Raw genomic sequence first — 19,788 nt, forward strand, 5'->3', positions numbered from 1 at the left:
GTAAGAGTGAAAGAGCAAACTTGGGGGGAGGGGCTCACTCTTTTTTTTTTCCTGCTTGTTTCCGAAGCGCTGTTTTGTTGAGGATTCTTTGTGGAAAGTGGATGGAGTTAGGGAGGCATATCATTAACGAGACCCACGTTTACCTGGCAATCCCCTTTTGTTTTTCAATAGTTCTAGAAAAGATTTGCTTGCTAAATATTTTTGAAGTCAGCATCTGTCCTAGTACAGAGCTTTGTGGGCTGGTAGAAAAGTCCCTTAGTTTAGAAAAGTCCCTGGCTGCTCAAGTCCCTTAGAGTTGGGCTGCCTCTGAAAGCTGGAAGCCACAGTGCCCACGCCCACTCCTGCTCGCTGCCTGTCTGTTCCACACACATTTTACTAGTGAATTCCTGTTTAAGAAGTCAAATTTTCAGATGACAAAGCAGCGATACCTATTGAAATATTTGATTTTAATGTCAGTTTATTTGACTTTGTGAAAAAGGTGAAAGACGATAAAGTTTGCTACTTTGGGTTCAGTTACTTTATTTTAGAGTTCAATATACTGCCATTGACGTCTGAAAATATTTAAAATTTTAAGAGTTCATATTCATGAATTTAATGATGATAAATGATCTCTGAATAGTAACGAGATTCTTGGTATACACATTTGATATTCCAACATCTAACGTAATAGGAGAGTATGAGAAATTCAGGAGGTCATTTTATTTTCTTTTTATTATAAAAAAAATTGCTGATTTTTCTCTTGACAGGTGTTTCTAAGTAAGCTTTTCCAAACTAGAAGTATCAAAATATATTTTGTTGATCAGTGCATGCTCTTCTGATAAACGTAAGGTCTTTTCAGGACAGACTTGATTAAAAAAAAAGTTATTGGAATAAGAAATGCTGTGGAAGTGAAAAAGGAACTGGTTGAGACCATAGGCAGGTTTTACTAAATAGAAACGGTGGGAGGAAGATGGGTTTCAGAGGATGTCATATCAGTTTTTGTTCATTGTAGCTTTTGCATAGTTAAATAGTTGATGGTTATGTTGAGAGACCAGTGATATAAACAGAAAACCTATCTTTATCCAAAACTTCTGGGTTTAAAAACAAAGTTTTCTCCCGTTGATTCAGAAATGATTTTTACCTCATTATTTGTTTCCTGACTTCTTAACAGAAAGGGCTCTACCAGTTTCTTCAAAAGTTTTATTTCTAACTTTGTTGTACTCATGTATTTATAGTAAAGCTTAAGAAACTTTCCATGAAAGTTCTTAAAGAGCACGCTTCTCACATCAGCTGTTCTCCTGAAATACAGTAATACCAGAATCTGTTTGAAACTAGCCTAGTGAATGACCAGTCTTCTGATATGCTCACATGATGGCATGTACCAGACAAAATAATATACATTTATGTAAAGTATATAATCCCAATCTGACAGTCAGCGAGCAGTGAAAAGCAGGAGGTGTATGGTATTTGGCAAGTGATATTTCCTTTAACAATAAGATATTTTACCCCTCCCCCTTTATATGATAAATGAAGATGTGCATTAAGATAACAGGTTATACTTTAGGTCTGAAATCTTTTATGTCAAAAATATTTATCCAAGAAGGTAAAAATGCTCTGATGTTTTACTACACATAAGATAGAATATGTGAGGAAAGTCCTCAGAAAGTGTAAGCATCTAATAAATCAATATTATTTAATGTATTTGATAGGCAGTACAACATAGATTTTAAATATATGAAGTAATATTCTCATAATGTTCTTTATTATGTTTCACAAATATTTGAAACTATTTTATTACACTGCTAAGTCACTTCAGTCGTGTCCGACTCTGTGTGACCACAGAGACGGCAGCCCACGAGGCTCCCCCGTCCCTGGGATTCTCCAGGCAAGAACACTGGAGTGGGTTGCCATTTCCTTCTCCAATGCATGAAAGTGAAAAATGAAAGTGAAGTCGCTCAGTCGTGTCCGACTCTTAGCGACCTCATGGACTGCGGCCCACCAGGCTCCTCCGACCATGGGATTTTCCAGGCAACAGTGCTGGAGTGGGGTGCCATTGCCTTCTCCGATTTTATTACACAGGACTCTGAAGTTGGAAAGATTAGGGGAAGAAGAGGAAGTTGTCAGACAAAAACAGAGCTATACTATATTGCCACAAGTAGTCAGCAGTGGTGTTTCAGGGTCATGGAAAAGAGCATTATGTCAGAAGACAGGAAGATTCCTGAGGAATAAGTCAATAGTTTTGACTTATGTGACCTCTTGGTTTGTTATTTCAGTTGCTTTATATGAACAGATAATGTAGGATTTCTTTAATACAGTAAAACTCTGTTCACCTTCCTTGAGGCAAAATTAAATATTGAACCCATTCAGAAGTTTGTTTTATGGTCTTAAGGATGCTTTATAAATCATAAAACATCATGACTTGGGTATCGAAATTGATCAGTAAAAGCTTTGTGGCTGAAAGGTTTTTGTATTTCAGCCTTTTCTGGAATTATAATTTAAGAGTAAAAACCAAAAGTTACGGAATTGTTGAAAATACTCAGGAAGGTGATGATATTTTGGGGCTTCCTAAGTGGCTCAGTGGTAAAGAAACTCCCTGCCAATGCAGGAGACATTGGTGTAATCCCTGGGTTGAGAAGATCCCCTGGGGAAGGAAATGGCAGCCCACTCTAATATTCTTGCCTGGGAAATCCTATGGATAGAAGAGCCTGGCGGGCTACAGTCTATGAGTTTGCAAAAGAGTCACATATGACTCTTTCAGCAACTAAAGAACAACAAGGATGATGTTTATAAGAGAAGATAATTTTGTTAATGGGGTTTCTAAAAATAATTTTTTAAGAAATTGAAAAAAACATCCTCAGAAGCCAAAATTATTCCTTTGTTATATATTGCATACATTTTGCAACTTAATGGACCCTTTTGATACTATAAATTCATTTTCTACCTCCCAGTGTAAGAATGTTGAGGACCAGGTAAGAAAAATTTGTTCTAGCTTTAATTTTGTCATCAAATTGAGGATGAGTCTCTGAATCTCCTAACAATTTCCTCTTATATAAAATAAAGATGACAGCATCTGCCTTGTATTTCTCACAGGAAGTGCTATATAGTAAATGAGCTAATATGCAAATATGATTTTAAAAATAGAAGAAGAACTAAAGATTATGTATTAATTAACTTTTAAACTTTAGGTATTTTCAGTTAAAGAAGTAAATGTATATAAAAGTTAATTTAGTTTGTGATTTCTATTTTAAACATCTGGTATTTTCAATTAGAAGCATTCTTAACAATTCACTTATTGTACTCTTCATAAAAATTTTTAAGTAGATTTTTATAAAGTTGTCAACTTTACTGGTAACAAATTCTCTCAATTTTTGTGTGTCTGAAAATATTTGCTTCCCTGGTGGCTCGGAGGTTAAAGCATCTGCCTCCAAAGCGGGAGACCAGGGTTCGATCCCTGGGTCAGGCAGATTCCCTGGAGAAGGAAATGGCAACCCACTCCAGTATTCTTGCCTGGAGAATCCCATGGATGGAGGAGCCTGGTAGGCTACAGTCCACTGGGTTGTAAAGAGTCAGACATGACTGAGCAACTTCACTTTCACTTTCTTTCTTTCTTTCAAAACTTTACCTTGTTATTCTTTGATTCTGGAGTCCATCAGATCTGTCAGTCTTCTTGTTGCTTTAGAGATACTGTGTCTTTGCTCTGACTGATTTTAAAATTGCCATTTGTCTTTTTTTCTCACATCTACTGTGATGTTCCTGGGTATGATTTTCTTTTTTTTTTTTTTTTTTAATTTTATTTTATTTTTAAACTTTACATAATTGTATTAGTTTTGCCAAATATCAAAATGAATCCACCACAGGTATAAATGTGTTCCCCATCCTGAACCCTCCTCCCTCCTCCCTCCCCATTCCATCCCTCTGGGTTGTCCCAGTGCACCAGCCCCAAGCATCCAGTATCGTGCATCGAACCTAGGCTGTCAACTCATTTCATACATGATATTTTACATGTTTCAATGCCATTCTCCCAAATCTTCCCACCCTCTCCCTCTCTCACAGAGTCCATAAGACTGTTCTATACATCAGTGTCTCTTTTGCTGTCTCGTACACAGGGTTATTGTTACCATCTTTCTAAATTCCATATATATGCGTTAGTATACTGTATTGGTGTTTTTCTTTCTGGCTTACTTCACTCTGTATAATAGGCTCCAGTTTTCTGATTTAACTTCTTTTAAGTTTGCAGAGCTTTTTGCATGTGTGGATAGACATCTTTCATCAGATTAAATTCATAGTGAATTCTTGATACTCTACTCCATTTTCTTTCTTTTCCTGAGATCTCAAGTATATTTTTAATACATGGTTTCACTGTGCCCAACATGGCTGTTTTACATACTGCACTATTTTCTACTCAATGCTTATTTGGAAAATTTCCTTTGACTTTTTCTCTAATCTTTTCCTATACCTACACTATGCCCTTTAAACTATTGAACTTATCTATGGGTTTCTACTCTAGTTAATGTAGTTTTTCAGTTTTCAAATGTATATTTCATTCTTTTTTATGAATACCAATTTATTTTCACTACCTTTTCCTGTTATTCTGCACATACTAATTAAATAAAAAAAATTTTTTTTTCTGCTAATGCCAATAACTGGATTATTGTGAGCTTCTTTTCAGCATCTCTTTACTTTCAATTTTAGTAATTGCGTATGAAATTTTTTAAGTCTCTAGACAATTCATCCAAGACCAAAGAATTGTCAACATTTCTTCTGCTAAGTAGATAAAATGGAAGTGAAGTGAAGTCGCTCAGTCGTGTCTGACTCTTTGCAACCCTATGGATTATAGCCTATCGGGCTCCTCCATCCATGGATTTTCCAGGCAAGAGTGCTGGAGTGGGTTGCCATTTTCTTCTCCAGAGGATCTTCCCAACCCAGGGATTGAACCCACATCTCCCACAGTGTAGGCAGATGCTTTACCATTTGAGCCACAAGGGAAGCCCTGTAACATGCTAGGAACAGATAAAATGGAGAGGTGGACAATCGTTGCAATCCAGTTGATGATGGAGCTGGCTCCAGTGTAAATGGACTTCATCCCAGGCAGGGGTACCTAACTGCCAAGAAATAGACATCTAGAGCCTTCCACCAGTGCATTCACAAATACTAAACACAATTACTCAGAGCAAGACCTCTGAGAATCCTGCTCTTCTTTTCAGATGCTTTCTTGTTAGCCTCTTAGCCTCCAATCATACGCACGACTTTATATGAGCAAACATCATGTGGGTAAAACCAGGCGTATGCCAGTTTGGTACTTCATCATTTATTTCTTACTGGAATCTCAGCCTGTTCTAAATTTAATCTTTTATATTTCACTCCAAAAGCCATTTTTTTTCCTGGATTCTCTACCCTGAATCAGGAGTCCTTTGCCCAGGCAAAGCCCATATTCTCAACCTCTTGCTGTGTGTGTAGGTTGCCAAATGCCCCCATTCTCTGTTCCAGGGGAGAAGAGCTCCTTCAATAGTTCAGTTTACCTCTGCATGTTTCCTTTATTTGGAGTCTTGAAGCCTCTAGTCTTGGCTTCTTCAGAAGCTCTTCAATAGTTTTTAACAGATTTTTTTTCTGGCTTTTCTTCTTGTTCCAGGTGGTAATATTGGTCATTGTGAGTTACTCCACTATAACTGTCAGGTGTATTGGGTCATTACTTTTCACTGATTACAAAAACAGATGTGTAGAGATGTAAGACAGTTACTTGGTGATAAAGCTGGGGTAAGTAATCTCAGTAATTTCAATTTATAGGCTTCTAAGCAATAGAGCTAATTCTGAACCCATTTGATTTTAAAAACTGTTGTTATAAAAAGAGGTCAGATGGTTTGGGAAGATCCTCTAGAGAAGGGAATGACTATCTATTCCAGTATTCTTGCCTGGAAAATTCCATGGACAGAGGAGCCTGGAGGGGTACAGTCCATGGGGTTGCAAAGAGTCAGACATGAGTGAACAATTTCACTTTCAGGTAATAGAGCTAACTCGGAACCCATTTGATTAAAAAAAAAAAGGATGTTATTAAAAGAGGTCAGATTCTATAATACTATGCAGTTTCATTACATACAATATGATTTGGAAACTTTTTATTTCCTTTTTGAGGTAGAATTTCACAACAATAGAATGCAGTAATTCAAATAGGTAGTACATTTACATTCATGGTTCAGTTTAGTTCAGTCCAGTCGCTCAGTCGTATTCGACTCTTTGCGACCCCATGAATCACACACGCCAGGCCTCCCTGTCCATCACCATCTCCTGGAGTTCACTCAAACTCACGTCCATCGAGTCGGTGATGCCATCCAGCCATCTCATCCTCTGCTGTCCCCTTTTCCTCCTGCCCCCAATCCCTCCCAGCATCAGAGTCTTTTCCAGTGAGTCAACTCTTTGCATGAGGTGGCCAAAGTACTGGAGTTTCAGCTTTAGCATCCTTCCTTCCAAAGAACACCCAGGACTGATCTCCTTTAGAATGGACTGGTTGGATCTCCTTGCAGTCCAAGGCACTCTCAAGAGTCTTCTCCAACACCACAGTTCAAAAGCATCAGTTCTTCGGTACTCAGCTTTCCTCACAGTCCAACTCTCACATCCATACATGACCACTGGAAAAACCATAGCATTGGCTAAACGGACCTTTGTTGGCAAAGTAATGTCTCTGCTTTTCAATATGCTATCTAGGTTGGTCATAACTTTCCTTCCAAGGAGTAAGCGTCTTTTAATTTCATGGCTGCAGTCACCATCTGCAGTGATTTTGGAGCCCAAAAAGATAAAGTCTGACACTGTTTCCCCATCAATTTGCCATGAAGTGATGGGACTGGATGCCATGATCTTCATTTTCTGAATGTTGAGCTTTAAGCCAACTTTTTCACTCTCCTCTTTCACTTTCATCAAGAGGCTTTTGAGTTCCTCTTCACTTTCTGCCATAAGGGTGGTGTCATCTGCATATCTGAGGTTATTGATATTTCTCCTGGCAATCTTGATTCCAGCTTGTGCTTCTTCCAGCCCAACATTCTCATGATGTACTCTGCATATAAGTTAAATAAGCAGGGTGACAATATACAGCCTTGACATACTCCTTTTCCTATTTGGAACCAGTATGTTGTTCCATGTCCAGTTCTAACTGTTACTTCCTGACCTGAATGCAGGTTTCTCAAGACATTCATGGTAAATAAACACAATAAACTGGCAAAATTGTTCTTTCTCTTAGGTGTGATGCAACACATACACATGTGTGTATTTAAAAAGCACTCCTTTCTGAACATAAGCATCCCATGATTTAGGAATTATCCTAACTCACGTAAGTTCTACATATGAGGAGTAAATAGGGAATCCTCTGGCAGCCCGGTGGTTAGGACTGACTGTTCCCACCACAGGGGCCTGTTTTGATTTCCGATAGGGAAATCAATATGCCATGTGACCAAAAAATAAATAAATAAAAATAAAAGAGAGTGAATAATGTAGGAAGTCTAGAGCCACTCTCTTTGTAGAAACAACTGTCCTTTGTTTTTCAGATTGTTACTTCAGAACAGGAAGGTACATTCTTAGCTTGTCAAATGCATATAATAAAGTTAACAAGTTAATAGTACATCAATTTTTATCATCTTTGTTATATGGTTGACACTCAGAATATTCCTCCAGAAGAAATGTTACAACTGATGGTCAGTTGGTTTTGAAATGATGTCCTTAACAATATACTTAAAGCATGACCTAAATTAACTCTACTTACAATGCATTAGCCTAGAAATTTTGTCGAATCTGTTTATGAATGGATGGATACTCAAAGTGAACTAAAATATTTAATGATATTTCTAAGTGTTTATAACATATGAGAAACCACTGACTTTTGTGTAGAAATTGGAGACTCCAATTCTATTACATGGAAATTGGAGAATGCTGGGAGTGGACTTTTTGCTGCTTTCAGTTCAGGGTCCTGAAGTCCTTTTGGAAATTGAGTGATACTGGTAAGAGTGATGTGTCGGTACTTGCTCACTATTAGGGGCTGGCACTGATGATCAGTGAATTGGTTCTAACGGCATATCACATGCTTCAACTTAGTCCCTGCCTGATACACTTTCAGTCTCACTCTGCTTCTGTCTGTGACTATGGCAAGCATTGTAGCCAAGCTATGACTCAGTTGTATTGATTTCTCACATTGAGCTTCTGCTAAGTACCTTTCACTTTCTCCTCTGTAACTTACCAGTGTGTCTTTCCTCTGTCCCTGGAAGTGCAGCCTAGAAGTAGGAGGCATGAGACTGAATAGGCAGTTCTGAGAGGCTTTCTATGGGGCCTCAGAAGTTCCTGGGTGGAACTTCAGGTGGCCATGATCATGACCTGAATCCATACACCTGTATTAGCTTTTATTTGCCTGTTTCACTTTACCTGGTGTTTCATTCTTATTCTCTGAGATCACCTTCTACTATACGTACATTAGTTTTTATTTCAGACACTGCTTTTGAAGGAAACTTGGCCTAAATTATGTGATAAGTTGACTTCTTCCCTACAGGAAAATTAGAAAAAGAAAGAAAGAGGAAAAGAATCATGGCTAAAGCCTAAGTGAAGTGAAGTGAAAGTCGTTCAGTTATGTCTGACTCTTTGCCACCCTATGGACTATACAGTCCATGGCATTTCCCAGGCCAGAATACTGGAGTGGGTAGCCTTTCCCTTCTCCAGGGAATCTCCCCAACCCAGGTCTCCCACATTGCAGGCAGATTCTTTACCAGCTGAGCCACAAGGGAAGCCCAAGAATACTGGAGTGGGTAGTCTATTTCTTCTCCAGCAGATCTTCCTGATCCAGGACTTGAAGCAGGGTCTTGTGGCTCAGCTGGTAAAGAATCCGCCTGCAATACGGGAGACCTGGGTTCAACCCCTAGGTTGGGAAGATCCCCTGGAGAAGGGAACAGCTACGCACTCCAGTATTCTGGCCTGGAGAATTCCATGAACTGTATAGTCCATGGTGTCACAAAGAGTCAGACACAACTGAGCGACTTTCCCTTCACTTCCCTTCACTCCTGCATTGCAGGCAGATTCTTTACCAACTGAGCTATCAGGGAAGCCCATAAGCCACATTCATTTACAATAAGAGAAAGTGATAAGGAAGAAGATAAAAGTGTGTTTCTCAAAGGTATTTAATTTACAAAACCATAATTTTTAGATTACCAAATGGAGTGCTATAAGGTCATCTGTTTACTTAATGATTAATTTCCCTCTCTTCCTCCCTTCTTTTCTACTTCCCTTTAATATATAATTACTGGTCATCTACTTCATAGCTTGTACTAAACTAGGTCCTGGTAATATAATGATTGGAAAATGTGGCATGATCCCTGCCTCTTTGGAAAGTTTTATTTTGTGAAATGAATTAAACACTTACCCAAGCAGATACACATACGGGAGAGTGAATGTATTGAAAAGGACAGCTATACACTGATGAGAAAGCCTGTACCTGGGGACTTTGACTTAGTTCAGTTTAGAGGGAAGGTCTAGGCAAGGCTTCTTGAGGCCAGGACATTTGAGCTGAAAGCAAAAGGGTGAGTATGAATTAATCAGGCAGGAAGAGGAGGAAAGAGTCTTCTAGTAGAAGGACAAATGTACTGTGCTCAAGGCCCTTGTTGTTGGGAGAAGTCTGACAAATTTCAAGGTACCATTGGCATCTTGAAAGAAGGAGTGTGATGTGGTTGAGCAGTTGTGCCAGATATGAGGAGCTGTTACAAAATATTTCAAATATTGTAGAATGAAGTGTGTGTGTGTGCATCTGTGTGTGTGATTGTGTTTGTGTGTGATGGTGGCAGTAAGGACGGTCCCTCACAAATAAATGAGATGATACATTAGCAAAAAACAAATATATAAAACCTCTGGGGAAAACACTGTATAATATATACAGTCTAAGAACTATTGAAAGTTATGAGCATTTGAAAGATATTGTATGAATGGTAGGAATTGATCCTTCTATGTTAATCCATTCCTGAACAGAGTTGAATAAAAGGGAATGAAGTATTCATTTTTTTTTTTTTTTTTGCTCAATTTATTTGTCCTAGCTCATGTTACCTTAAAAACTGTAAAAATGTCTTTTTAAGTTCAAGATATTTAAGTAGTTTTATATTGGTATAAAATTTATATATCTTTGCTTGTTATGTGTTAATTTTTAGGGTGGTAGAAATATAGGTAGACTTTTCTCTTTGAAAAGTATTTCAACTAAAATGTTACATGAGGTTTCTTTTAGTAGTGTAACACAGAAGGCATCTACTTGGATGCACAGTAGCATGGTGCCTGGCCATGTTTAATTACCCAGTCCCAAGTCAGCTCCTGCACTGAGGTTTTAATAAAGTTAAATTACCTTTGTACCCACACAAGTTTGGATCCTGGATCTGCTAGTTTTTCTTGAATTTGAAATTCAAGGGCTTAGAGACAAATGATTTTACAATTAGAGCTACATTTCCTTTGGTATGTCTTGGCATTAATTTTGCCTTAATTGAACACAAAGTTATAGTCCAGACTCAGTGTGAAATGACCTTTTAAGATTTAACATAACACATTCAACAGCTCTTGCTAGCTATTCTCCCTTCTTGGTGAGATAATATGATTTATTTTTATAGGTTACTTGTAAACTTAATCTTTTATGAAATCTCTTAGTCACATGATTATGTCTTATATTTTTAATGTTTAATAAATAAATGGATAAGCAAGCATTGATTTAGAAAGTACAACATAAAAAAAGATTTGTGCCAGGAACAAAGACAAAGAATTAGGCATATGGGGGAATTAATTGGAAGATTATTAAGATAATGAATAACAAGTTTAAAAGGAAAAGCCTGGGACTGTTGATTTGTTCTTTATGATGTTCATCATGGAGGATAACCACCCCTAGATTCAGAAAAGCAAACTTAGAAAATTCCCCTCCGCTATTTTTTCTAGACCAAAAGTTAGAAAAAAATATCTGAAAAGCAGTGATAATAGACACTATTTTCATGGACTTTTGTTATGAGGATGAACCGTAGCTGTCAACTTACAGAAATTATTAATAATGAATCAGTAAGTATTAACTTACTTTTCATCACATATTTCCCAGTAACCCAGAAAGCCCAAAAATCTATTTTGGGGACATGAAAAGAGATCTTAGAATTTGAAGTCTAATTACAATCATCTGTTTTTCTTTAAATAATAAATAAAAATATTTCAAAATATTGGCAGTAGTCATAGGAGTATGGTTAGTTTATTTCTTTATTTTTTAACTGTATTTTCATATAATCATAAGTATGATTTATTTTTATAGAAAAAAGGAAATAAATACTTCTTGAATGGAAAAAATAAGTATCTGAAGCAAAACTTCAAAGTGATAAATTCTGTTAAATTTGATTTGTTTTGTAGATGTTTGTTATTTTTTAATACTTTTCTCCACATGTGTGTATATATAAATATATTTATGATAATTTTTTATAGAGAAAAATTATGTAAAAGGGATCTTCTATTTCATGCTAAGTTACACTCTATGTCTAGTGCAAAAATTTCGTTGAATAACGTGCTCAACAGTATAAGTGACAACATATGTTTGGCAATTTCTTACTGGGCTCCCAGATTTTTTTATTTTGTTTCAAATAAATTGTTCCAAGAAAATTGTTGATTATCCTCACTAACTTGTCCTAAAAAATAATGAAGAGAACACTTTAATACTGTCAAGTTTTGCTTTTTACTTTTATATATTTTCATGAAGAGCAAAGAGTTATCCACATTTTTTGCCTCTCTATTTTTTATGGTAGCAACATTTGTCTAGATTCAGCACTCTAAGCTCACAGCCACTTACACCTGCATGGGCTCCTCCTCCTTTAGCAACTGCAGGGTCATTTACTCATGTGCGCTTTATCATGTGGGTGCCAGGGGTGTCTGTGCTTTTAGAAAAGGAATAATTTTGTGTTAGTTCTCCCTCAATGAGTGAAAAACTGCTATAATTCAATTTGTACACTTTACTTAAGGAAATATTTGTTATATAAGGCAATTTGAAAGTTGGTTTTAAACAGAAAGGCCTACTAGAGGAATAGTAAGCAGTAGTAGTTGGAAAAAGCTCAGATTCTAAGTCATATGGAAGTCCCCACTCACTAGTGAAGTACACTAACCAAAATGCTTAACCTGTTTGAATGTCAGCTTCCTTATTTGCAAAACAAGGATAATAACCCCTCCCCATTAGGGTTGTTGAGCTTCCCTGGTGTCTCAGTGGTAAAGAAGTCGCCTGCCAATGCAGAAGACAGGGGTTCAATCCCTGGGTCAGAAGATCCCCTGGAGAAGGAAGTGGCAACCTATTCCAGTATTCTTGCTTGAGAAAGAGGACAGGACAGAGGAGCTTGATGAGCTACAGTCCACGCGGTTGCAAAAGAGTCAGACATGACTTAGTGATTAAACAATAGCAGCTAGGGTTTTAGACATTACTTTGAGAGACAAAGGTCTGTCTAGTCAAAGCTATGATTTTTCCAGTAGTCATGTATGTTTGTGAGAATTGGACTATAAAGAAAGCTGACACTGAAGAATTGATGCTTTTGAACTGTGGTGTTGGAGAAGACACTTGAGAGTCCCTTGGACTGCAAGGAGATCAAACCAGTCAATCCTGAGGGAAATCAGTCCTGAATATTCTTTGGAAGGACTAATGCTGAAGCTGAAACTCCAATATTTTGCCCAACTGATGCGAAGAACTGATTAATTGGAAAAGATCCTGATGCTGGGAAAGATTGAAGGCAAGAGGAAAAGAGAACAGAGGATAAGATGGTTAGGTGGCATCACCGACTCAATGGACATGAGTTTGAGCAAGTTCAGGGACTGGTGAGGGACAGGGAAACCTGGCATGCTGCAGCCCATTCGGTTGCAAAGAGTCAGATACGACTGAGCAACTGAACTAACCTGAGGGTTTTATGAGGATTAAAAGTAGTAAGTAAATTCCCTAATAAATATTAGGTATTTAGTGCAAGTTCTTCATGCTATTATTTAAGCCAATATTATATACTGTCTATAAACTCTCAGATAGATATTTATCTATCTGTATCTATCTATCTATGCCTTTCCTGGTGACTCAGACTGTAAAGAATATACCTGCAATTAAGGAGACCTGGGTTGGATCCCTTGGAAAGGGAGTGGCTACTCCCTCCAGTATTTTCACATGGAGAATTCCATGGACAGAGGAGCCTGGTGGGCTACAGTCCATGGTGTTGCAAAGAGTTGAACACAACTGAGTGACTAACACTACTTTTGCTATTATATATAAGTTAGATATGATATACATTATGCATTTTAATCTTTGAGTTATCTTGGTACTTACTAGGTGTAGATGAAATTTGAAGATGAAATTTAGTTACATGGGAAACTAAGAAAATTGCCAGCAGGCATCACCATCATGACTTCCAAATGAATGAATGAGTTAATATATAAATATTATTAATACATGGCATCAATTTACAGTGAGTGCTCTTAAATTTCCTTTTTTTGTTGTTTTAAAAGTTTTCAATGATGAGAGCATATCACTTTGATAATATAGAAAGGAACTTTATTTTTAAAATGAGCTCTTACTAGTTTGTGACTCATAACAATATAAGAATTCAATCTGATTTCTAAAGTATTGTTAATATATCATGGTGCTGCTAAGTCACTTCAGTCGTGTCCGACTCTGTGCGACCCCAAAGACGGCAGCCCACCAGGCTCCACTGTCCCTGGGATTCTCCAGGCAAGAACAGTGGAATGGGTTGCCATTTCCTTCTCCAATGCATGAAAGTGAAAAGTGAGAGTGAAGTCACCCAGTTGTGTCTGACCCTCAGCGACCCCATGGACTGCAGCCTACCATGGACTTATGAAGGCTCCTCCATCCATGGGATTTTCCAGGCAGGAGTACAGGAGTAGGGTGCCATTGCCTTCTCCGTAATATATCATAGTAGGGTAATAAACATAATGCAAAACAAAAGAACAAATGTGGATTTTTTTTCAATGTTTTTGAAGCTAAAACACTATAAAAGCAGGTTTGTTGTAAAAAATTTAAACAATATGCAAATATGTGAGTGAAAAGTGAAAGCCCCTCTTTAATTCTCTCCAAACTCAAAATTACTGACTTTCTTCCTGAGATGTGGCCAAAATGCTGACGTTTTATGTTCATATATATCATGTATATTTACGTTCATATATATTATAACACATACATTTTAATAAATGTGTATTGTGTTGTGCCTTGTCTTTTATTGTATCTCTTGGATATCTTTTTCATGTATGGAATTATACTTCTGGACATATTCAGCAATTTAACTTTTAGAAAAACCCTACCATGTGGGCACAAAAAGATGAGTTTATAAGAGTATCTTTGTATTAATTTAAAAATCAAAAAAATCATAAAATTATAATATATTTATATAGAGAGATACCATATAGAAATTAAAATGACTAAGCTGAAATATACATGTTGGCATAGATCAGTGTGTAAAATTTAGCTTGATTGTAAAAGATGATTATAATGTTACATCTTTTTTATAATTTTACAATTAAAAAAGGTAATTCTGCATGTTACATATGGTTCCTTAAATATGTAGTAAAGTTTTGAAAATGTGCACTGGTTTGAAAGAGCAGTTTCTATTTTCAATATATCTTTGTAGCTCCATCTCTCTTCACAGATATTATGAAGGTGCTCTTCATAATTGTTGTACCTGTACATGCCCTTCAGCAATGCATTATCAGACTTCTTAGTTTTGCATATGTATGTTTAAATATCTCATTGATATTTTATTTTCTTTCATCTGAGTGGTACGTTAAGATCTTTATATAAGGACTATTCAGTTCTTCTCTTTTGTAAATTATCTTTTAAATATGTAGTTATTTTTTTTACCCTCAGTTTGGATACTTAAAATTTGTACACTTTAGGTACTAACTTTTTATCATTTATATACATTGAAAGTATTTACTTTGCCAATGGCCCTTTTAAAAATATTATAATGTTATTTATTGTATAGAGATTTTGCAATTTTATTACTTTCAGTTTTAGTATTCATTTCTTTTATGAATTTTGGTTTTACTTGTTTGGGTAGTCTTTTCTTAGGGATTATAAAGCTATCCTCTAGTTTCCTCCTGAAGCTGTAACTGTGTTTTGTACTGAAATCTGAAATAGTTGAAAGTTGAAATTTATTTTTGTAGTTATTTGAAGTATGAATCACCAATCTCCTCCCCACTCAGAGCACCCACACCCCTGATTTGTAAAGCTAATTTATGGGTTTGTTCTAGATGGTTTGTTCTGTTCCATTGGTTCATTTGTCTAATCCCATGTCGATTCAGTATTTAATTCTTTAATCCTTTAAACATTATAAACAGTCTTTTTTTTTTATTTTATTTTATTTTTGAATTTTACATAACTGTATTAGTTTTGCCAAATATCAAAATGAATCCGCCACAGGTATACATGTGTTCCCCATCCTGAACCCTCCTCCCTCCTCCCTCCCCATTCCATCCCTCTGGGTCGTCCCAGTGCACCAGCCCCAAGCATCCAGTATCATGCATCGAACCTGGACTGGCAACTCGTTTCATATATGATATTTTACATGTTTCAATGCCATTCTCCCAAATCTTCCCACCCTCTCCCTCTCTCACAGAGTCCATAAGACTGTTCTATACATCAGTGTCTCTTTTGCTGTCTTGTACACAGGGTTATTGTTACCATCTTTCTAAATTCCTTATATATGTGTTAGTATACTGTATTGGTGTTTTTCTTTCTGGCTTACTTCACTCTGTATAATAGGCTCCAGTTTCATACACCTCATTAGAACTGATTCAAATGTATTCTTTTTAATGGCTGAATAATACTCCATTGTGTATATGTACTACAGCTTTCTTATCCATTCATCTGCTGATGGACATCTAGGTTGCTTCCATGTCCTGGCTATTATAAACAGTGCTGCGATGAACAGTGGCTGATAACTACTTTCAGTTTGACGGAAGTGGAGGTCTTAATAAAAGATATAAAGATCTCCACTTCCGTCAAACTGAAAGTAGTTATCAGCCATTAATGAACGGTAAACGGTAAACTGTTTCACTAGTCAGGCTCTCTTTGTTTCTATAAAAACTTGTGTGCCTTCTACATGTCATGTAGTGTAAACAATAAAATGTTTCTCCCAGTTTTTTTTTTTTTTTTTTTTTTTAGGAACTTGTAGTCAGTCCTGTTTGATCTGGAGCCAGTTAAGACCATCAGCCCTCCAGCTGGTCATGCTCCAGTATCCACTTGTGACCTTTTGATATCAAGAGCCAAAAACTCCACCCTCAGAATATGTTAATGCTGCTATTTTCTGAGCATGCATCCCATGGAAAAACCTGTAAGTTATGTCTTCATAGTGTGATGATTACTTCATCTTTTTCTTACCTCCAATTACCTTTCCCCTTGCCTCATCTTTATCCCATAAATACCCCAAGCCCCTCACCTTCAGGGAGGCAGATTTGAGACATGTTCTCCCATCTCCTCACTTGGCTGAGTGAGAGCAGCTGCTGGCCAAGTAGCATTCACTGCCACTTATGTCCTGCAAGTCCTATATGGTAGTCCCCCTTGCCCAAGATTTTGCTTTTTGCAATTTCGGTTATATGTTTAACCTCTGTAAGAAAATATTAAATGGAAAATTCTGGAAAGAAACAATTTATAAGATTTAAATTGTGTGTCATTCTGAGTAGTGTGATGAAATCATGTGTCTCCCTTGGACATGAATCATCACTTTGTTCAGTATATCTGCACTGTATACACTATCCATCTGTTAGTGCTGTAGGGAAAAATATAGTGTCTGTGAAGTTTGATACCATCTGAGGTTTCAGACATCCACTGTGGGTTTTAGAACATATCCCATGTAGATAAAAGGTGGCTACTGTGCTACAAAGCTCCAGTTTCATCTACTTTCTGTAACTCTGTACCTTCCTCTTGCCCCATCAAGCCTGGGATGGTTAACAGCATCCCTCTTTTAATTATCATCATGCCTCAGTAATTTTTCCCTTTGGTTGTGATATCTTTTTTCCTCCACGCTTTTGACATACAGCTTGGTGGGATTGGAAGGGCATTCATTTTATAGTTTAAGAGAACTGTCATTTTTATGATAGGGCCTTTCTACTTATATATATGTTATACATCTCTGTTTACCTAGTTCTGCTGTGTGCTTCTATCATGTTATAATTTATTCTATAAAGATATTGCTTAGCCTTTTTGAGATTTATTCCAAGAATTATTCTCATGTTTATTATAATTATGAATGTGATATTTATAAAGATATAAGGCTATTGTTGATAAATATTGATTTTTGCATGTTGATTTCCCATCCACAAACTTACTAAACTATTCTGTTTCCTCTCATAGATTCTTTTGGAGGTTTTCTTCCATATTCTAGGTAGAGAATTATATTGTCTTTGTATAATAAATATAGTAATAATAGTCATTACTAAATTTGCATTGACAATATAGTAGAGGACAGAGGAGTCAGACATGCTAATACATGGGGTCTCAAAGAATCGGACACAATTTAGTGACTGAAAAACAACAACAAAAATATATTGTGAAATCATTGTGTGCATGTGCGTGTGCTCAGTTGCTCAGTTGGGTGATTTATTTTGTATGATGAGGCATTTAGGATCTTACTTCATAGCAAGTTTCACACGTACAGTGAAATATTATTAATTATGGTCATCTTTCTTTATATTACATCTCTAGGAGTTATTTAACTTATAATTGGAAGTTTCCACACTTTTACCCCTTCACCTATTTTTTCTAACCCCCAGGCTCTGGTAGCCATCATGCTACTATTTACATACATTTGGGTTTTTTAGATTCTGTATATGAATGAGAAATTATAGTATCCATTTCTCTGACTTATTTCACTTAGTCTTAAATTTGTGGCAAGATTTACTTCTTTTTAAAATACTTCCAATATGCTACTGGAGAAGAGCAGAGAAATAACTTCAGAAAGAATGAAAGAGGCTTCACTGAAGTGAAAACAACAACCAGTGGTGGTGAAAGTAAAATCTGATTCTGTAAAGAACAATATTGTATAGGAACTTGGAATGTTAGGTCCACGAATCAAGATAAATTGGAAGTGATCAAACAGGAGATGGCAAGAGTGAACATCAATATTTTAAGAATCAGTGAAATAAAATGAGCAGAATGGGTGAATTTAATTCAGATGACCGTTATATCTACTACTGTGGGCAAGAATCACTTAGAAGAAATGGAGTAGCCATCATAGTCAATAAAAGGGTCTGAAATGCAGTACTTGGGTAAAAACTCAAAAATGACAGAAAGATCTCTGTTTGTTTCCAAGGCAAGCCATTCAATATCACAGTAATCCAAGTCTATACACCAACTGCTAATGCTGAAGAAACGGAAGATGATTGATTCTATGAAGACCTACAAGACTTTCTAGAACTAATACAAAAAAAAAAAAAAAAAAGATATAATTTTCACCATAGGGGACTGGAATGCAAAAGTAGGACATCAAGAGGTACCTGGAGTAACAAGCAAGTTTGGTCTTGGAGTACAAAATGAAGCAGGGCAAAGGCTAACAGAGATTTGCCAAGAGAACTCACTCGTCATAGCAAGCACACTCTTCCAACAACACAAGAGACAACTCTATACATGGACATCCCCAGATGATCGATATCAAAATCAGACTGATTATATTCTTTGCAAGCAAAGGTGGAGAAGCTCTATACACTCAGCAGAAACGAGACCAGGATCTGACTGTGGCTCACATCATGAACACCTTAAATCCAAATTCAGACTTAAAATGAAAAAATTAGGGAAAGCCACTAGGCCATTCAAGTATGCTGCTGCTGCTGCTGCTAAGTAACTTCAGTCATGTCCGACTCTGTGCAACCCCATAGATGGCAGCCCACCAGGCTCCCCCGACCCAGGGATTCCCCACGCAAGAACACTGGAGTGGGTATGACCTAAATAAAATCCCTTACAATTATAAAATGAAAGTGACAAATAGATTCAAGGGATTGGATCTGATACACAGAATGCCTGAAGAACTATGGACAAGAGATTTATAGCATTGTACAGGAGGTGGAGATCAAAACCATCCCCAAGAAAAAGAAATGCAAAGAGGAAAAATGGGTGTCTGAGGAGGTCTTACAAATAGCTGAGGAAAGAAGAGAAGTGAAAGGCAAAGGAGAAAGGGGAAGATATTCACATGTGAATGCAAAGAATAGCAAAGAGAGATACGAAAGCCTTCCTAAGTGATGAATGCAAAGAAATAGAGGAAATCAATAGAATAGGAAAGACTAGGGATCTCTGCAAGAAAATTAGAGATACCAAGGGAACATTTCATGCAAGGATGGGTACAATAAAGTACAGAAATGGTATGGATGTAAGAGAAGCAGAAGCTATTAAGAAGAGGTGGCAAGAATACACTGAAAAACTATACAAAAGAATACTTCATGACCCAGATAACCATGATGGTGTGATCACTCACCTAGAGCCAGACATCCTGGAGTGTGAAGTCAACTGGGCCTTAAGAATCACCACTATGAACAAGGCTAGTGGAGTTGATGAAATTCCAACTGAGCTATTTCAAATCCTAAAAGATGATACTGTTAAAGTGCTGCCCTCAATATGCCAGCAAATTTAGAAAACACAACAGTGGCTATGGGACTGGAAAAGGTCAGTTTTCATTTGTATCCCAACGAAAGGTGGTGCCAAAGAATGTTCATACTACCACACAATTGCATTCATTTCACATGCTAGCAAAGCAATGCTCAAAATTCTCCAAGCTAGGCTTCAACAGTACATGAACTGAGAACTTCCAGGTGTTCAAG

The 19,788-nt window shown here is 36.9% G+C and overlaps 1 protein-coding gene across 1 annotated transcript in view; it reads left to right on the plus strand.

Annotated features, from left to right (window-relative positions):
• The window catches only part of LOC123465983, a 147,243-nt gene extending 129,160 nt beyond the window's left edge, over positions 1–18,083 (plus strand). Inside the window, exon 3 of the mRNA XM_045166240.1 lies at positions 16,145–18,083. Within this exon, the coding sequence (XP_045022175.1) occupies positions 16,145–16,154 (10 nt within the window). The 3' untranslated portion in view covers positions 16,155–18,083. The remainder of the gene's footprint in view (positions 1–16,144) is intronic.
• Positions 18,084–19,788: the final 1,705 nt, after the last annotated feature.

This window comes from Bubalus bubalis, chromosome 7 (genome assembly GCF_019923935.1).
Source record: "Bubalus bubalis isolate 160015118507 breed Murrah chromosome 7, NDDB_SH_1, whole genome shotgun sequence".
In the NCBI taxonomy this organism is placed as follows: domain Eukaryota; kingdom Metazoa; phylum Chordata; class Mammalia; order Artiodactyla; family Bovidae; genus Bubalus; species Bubalus bubalis.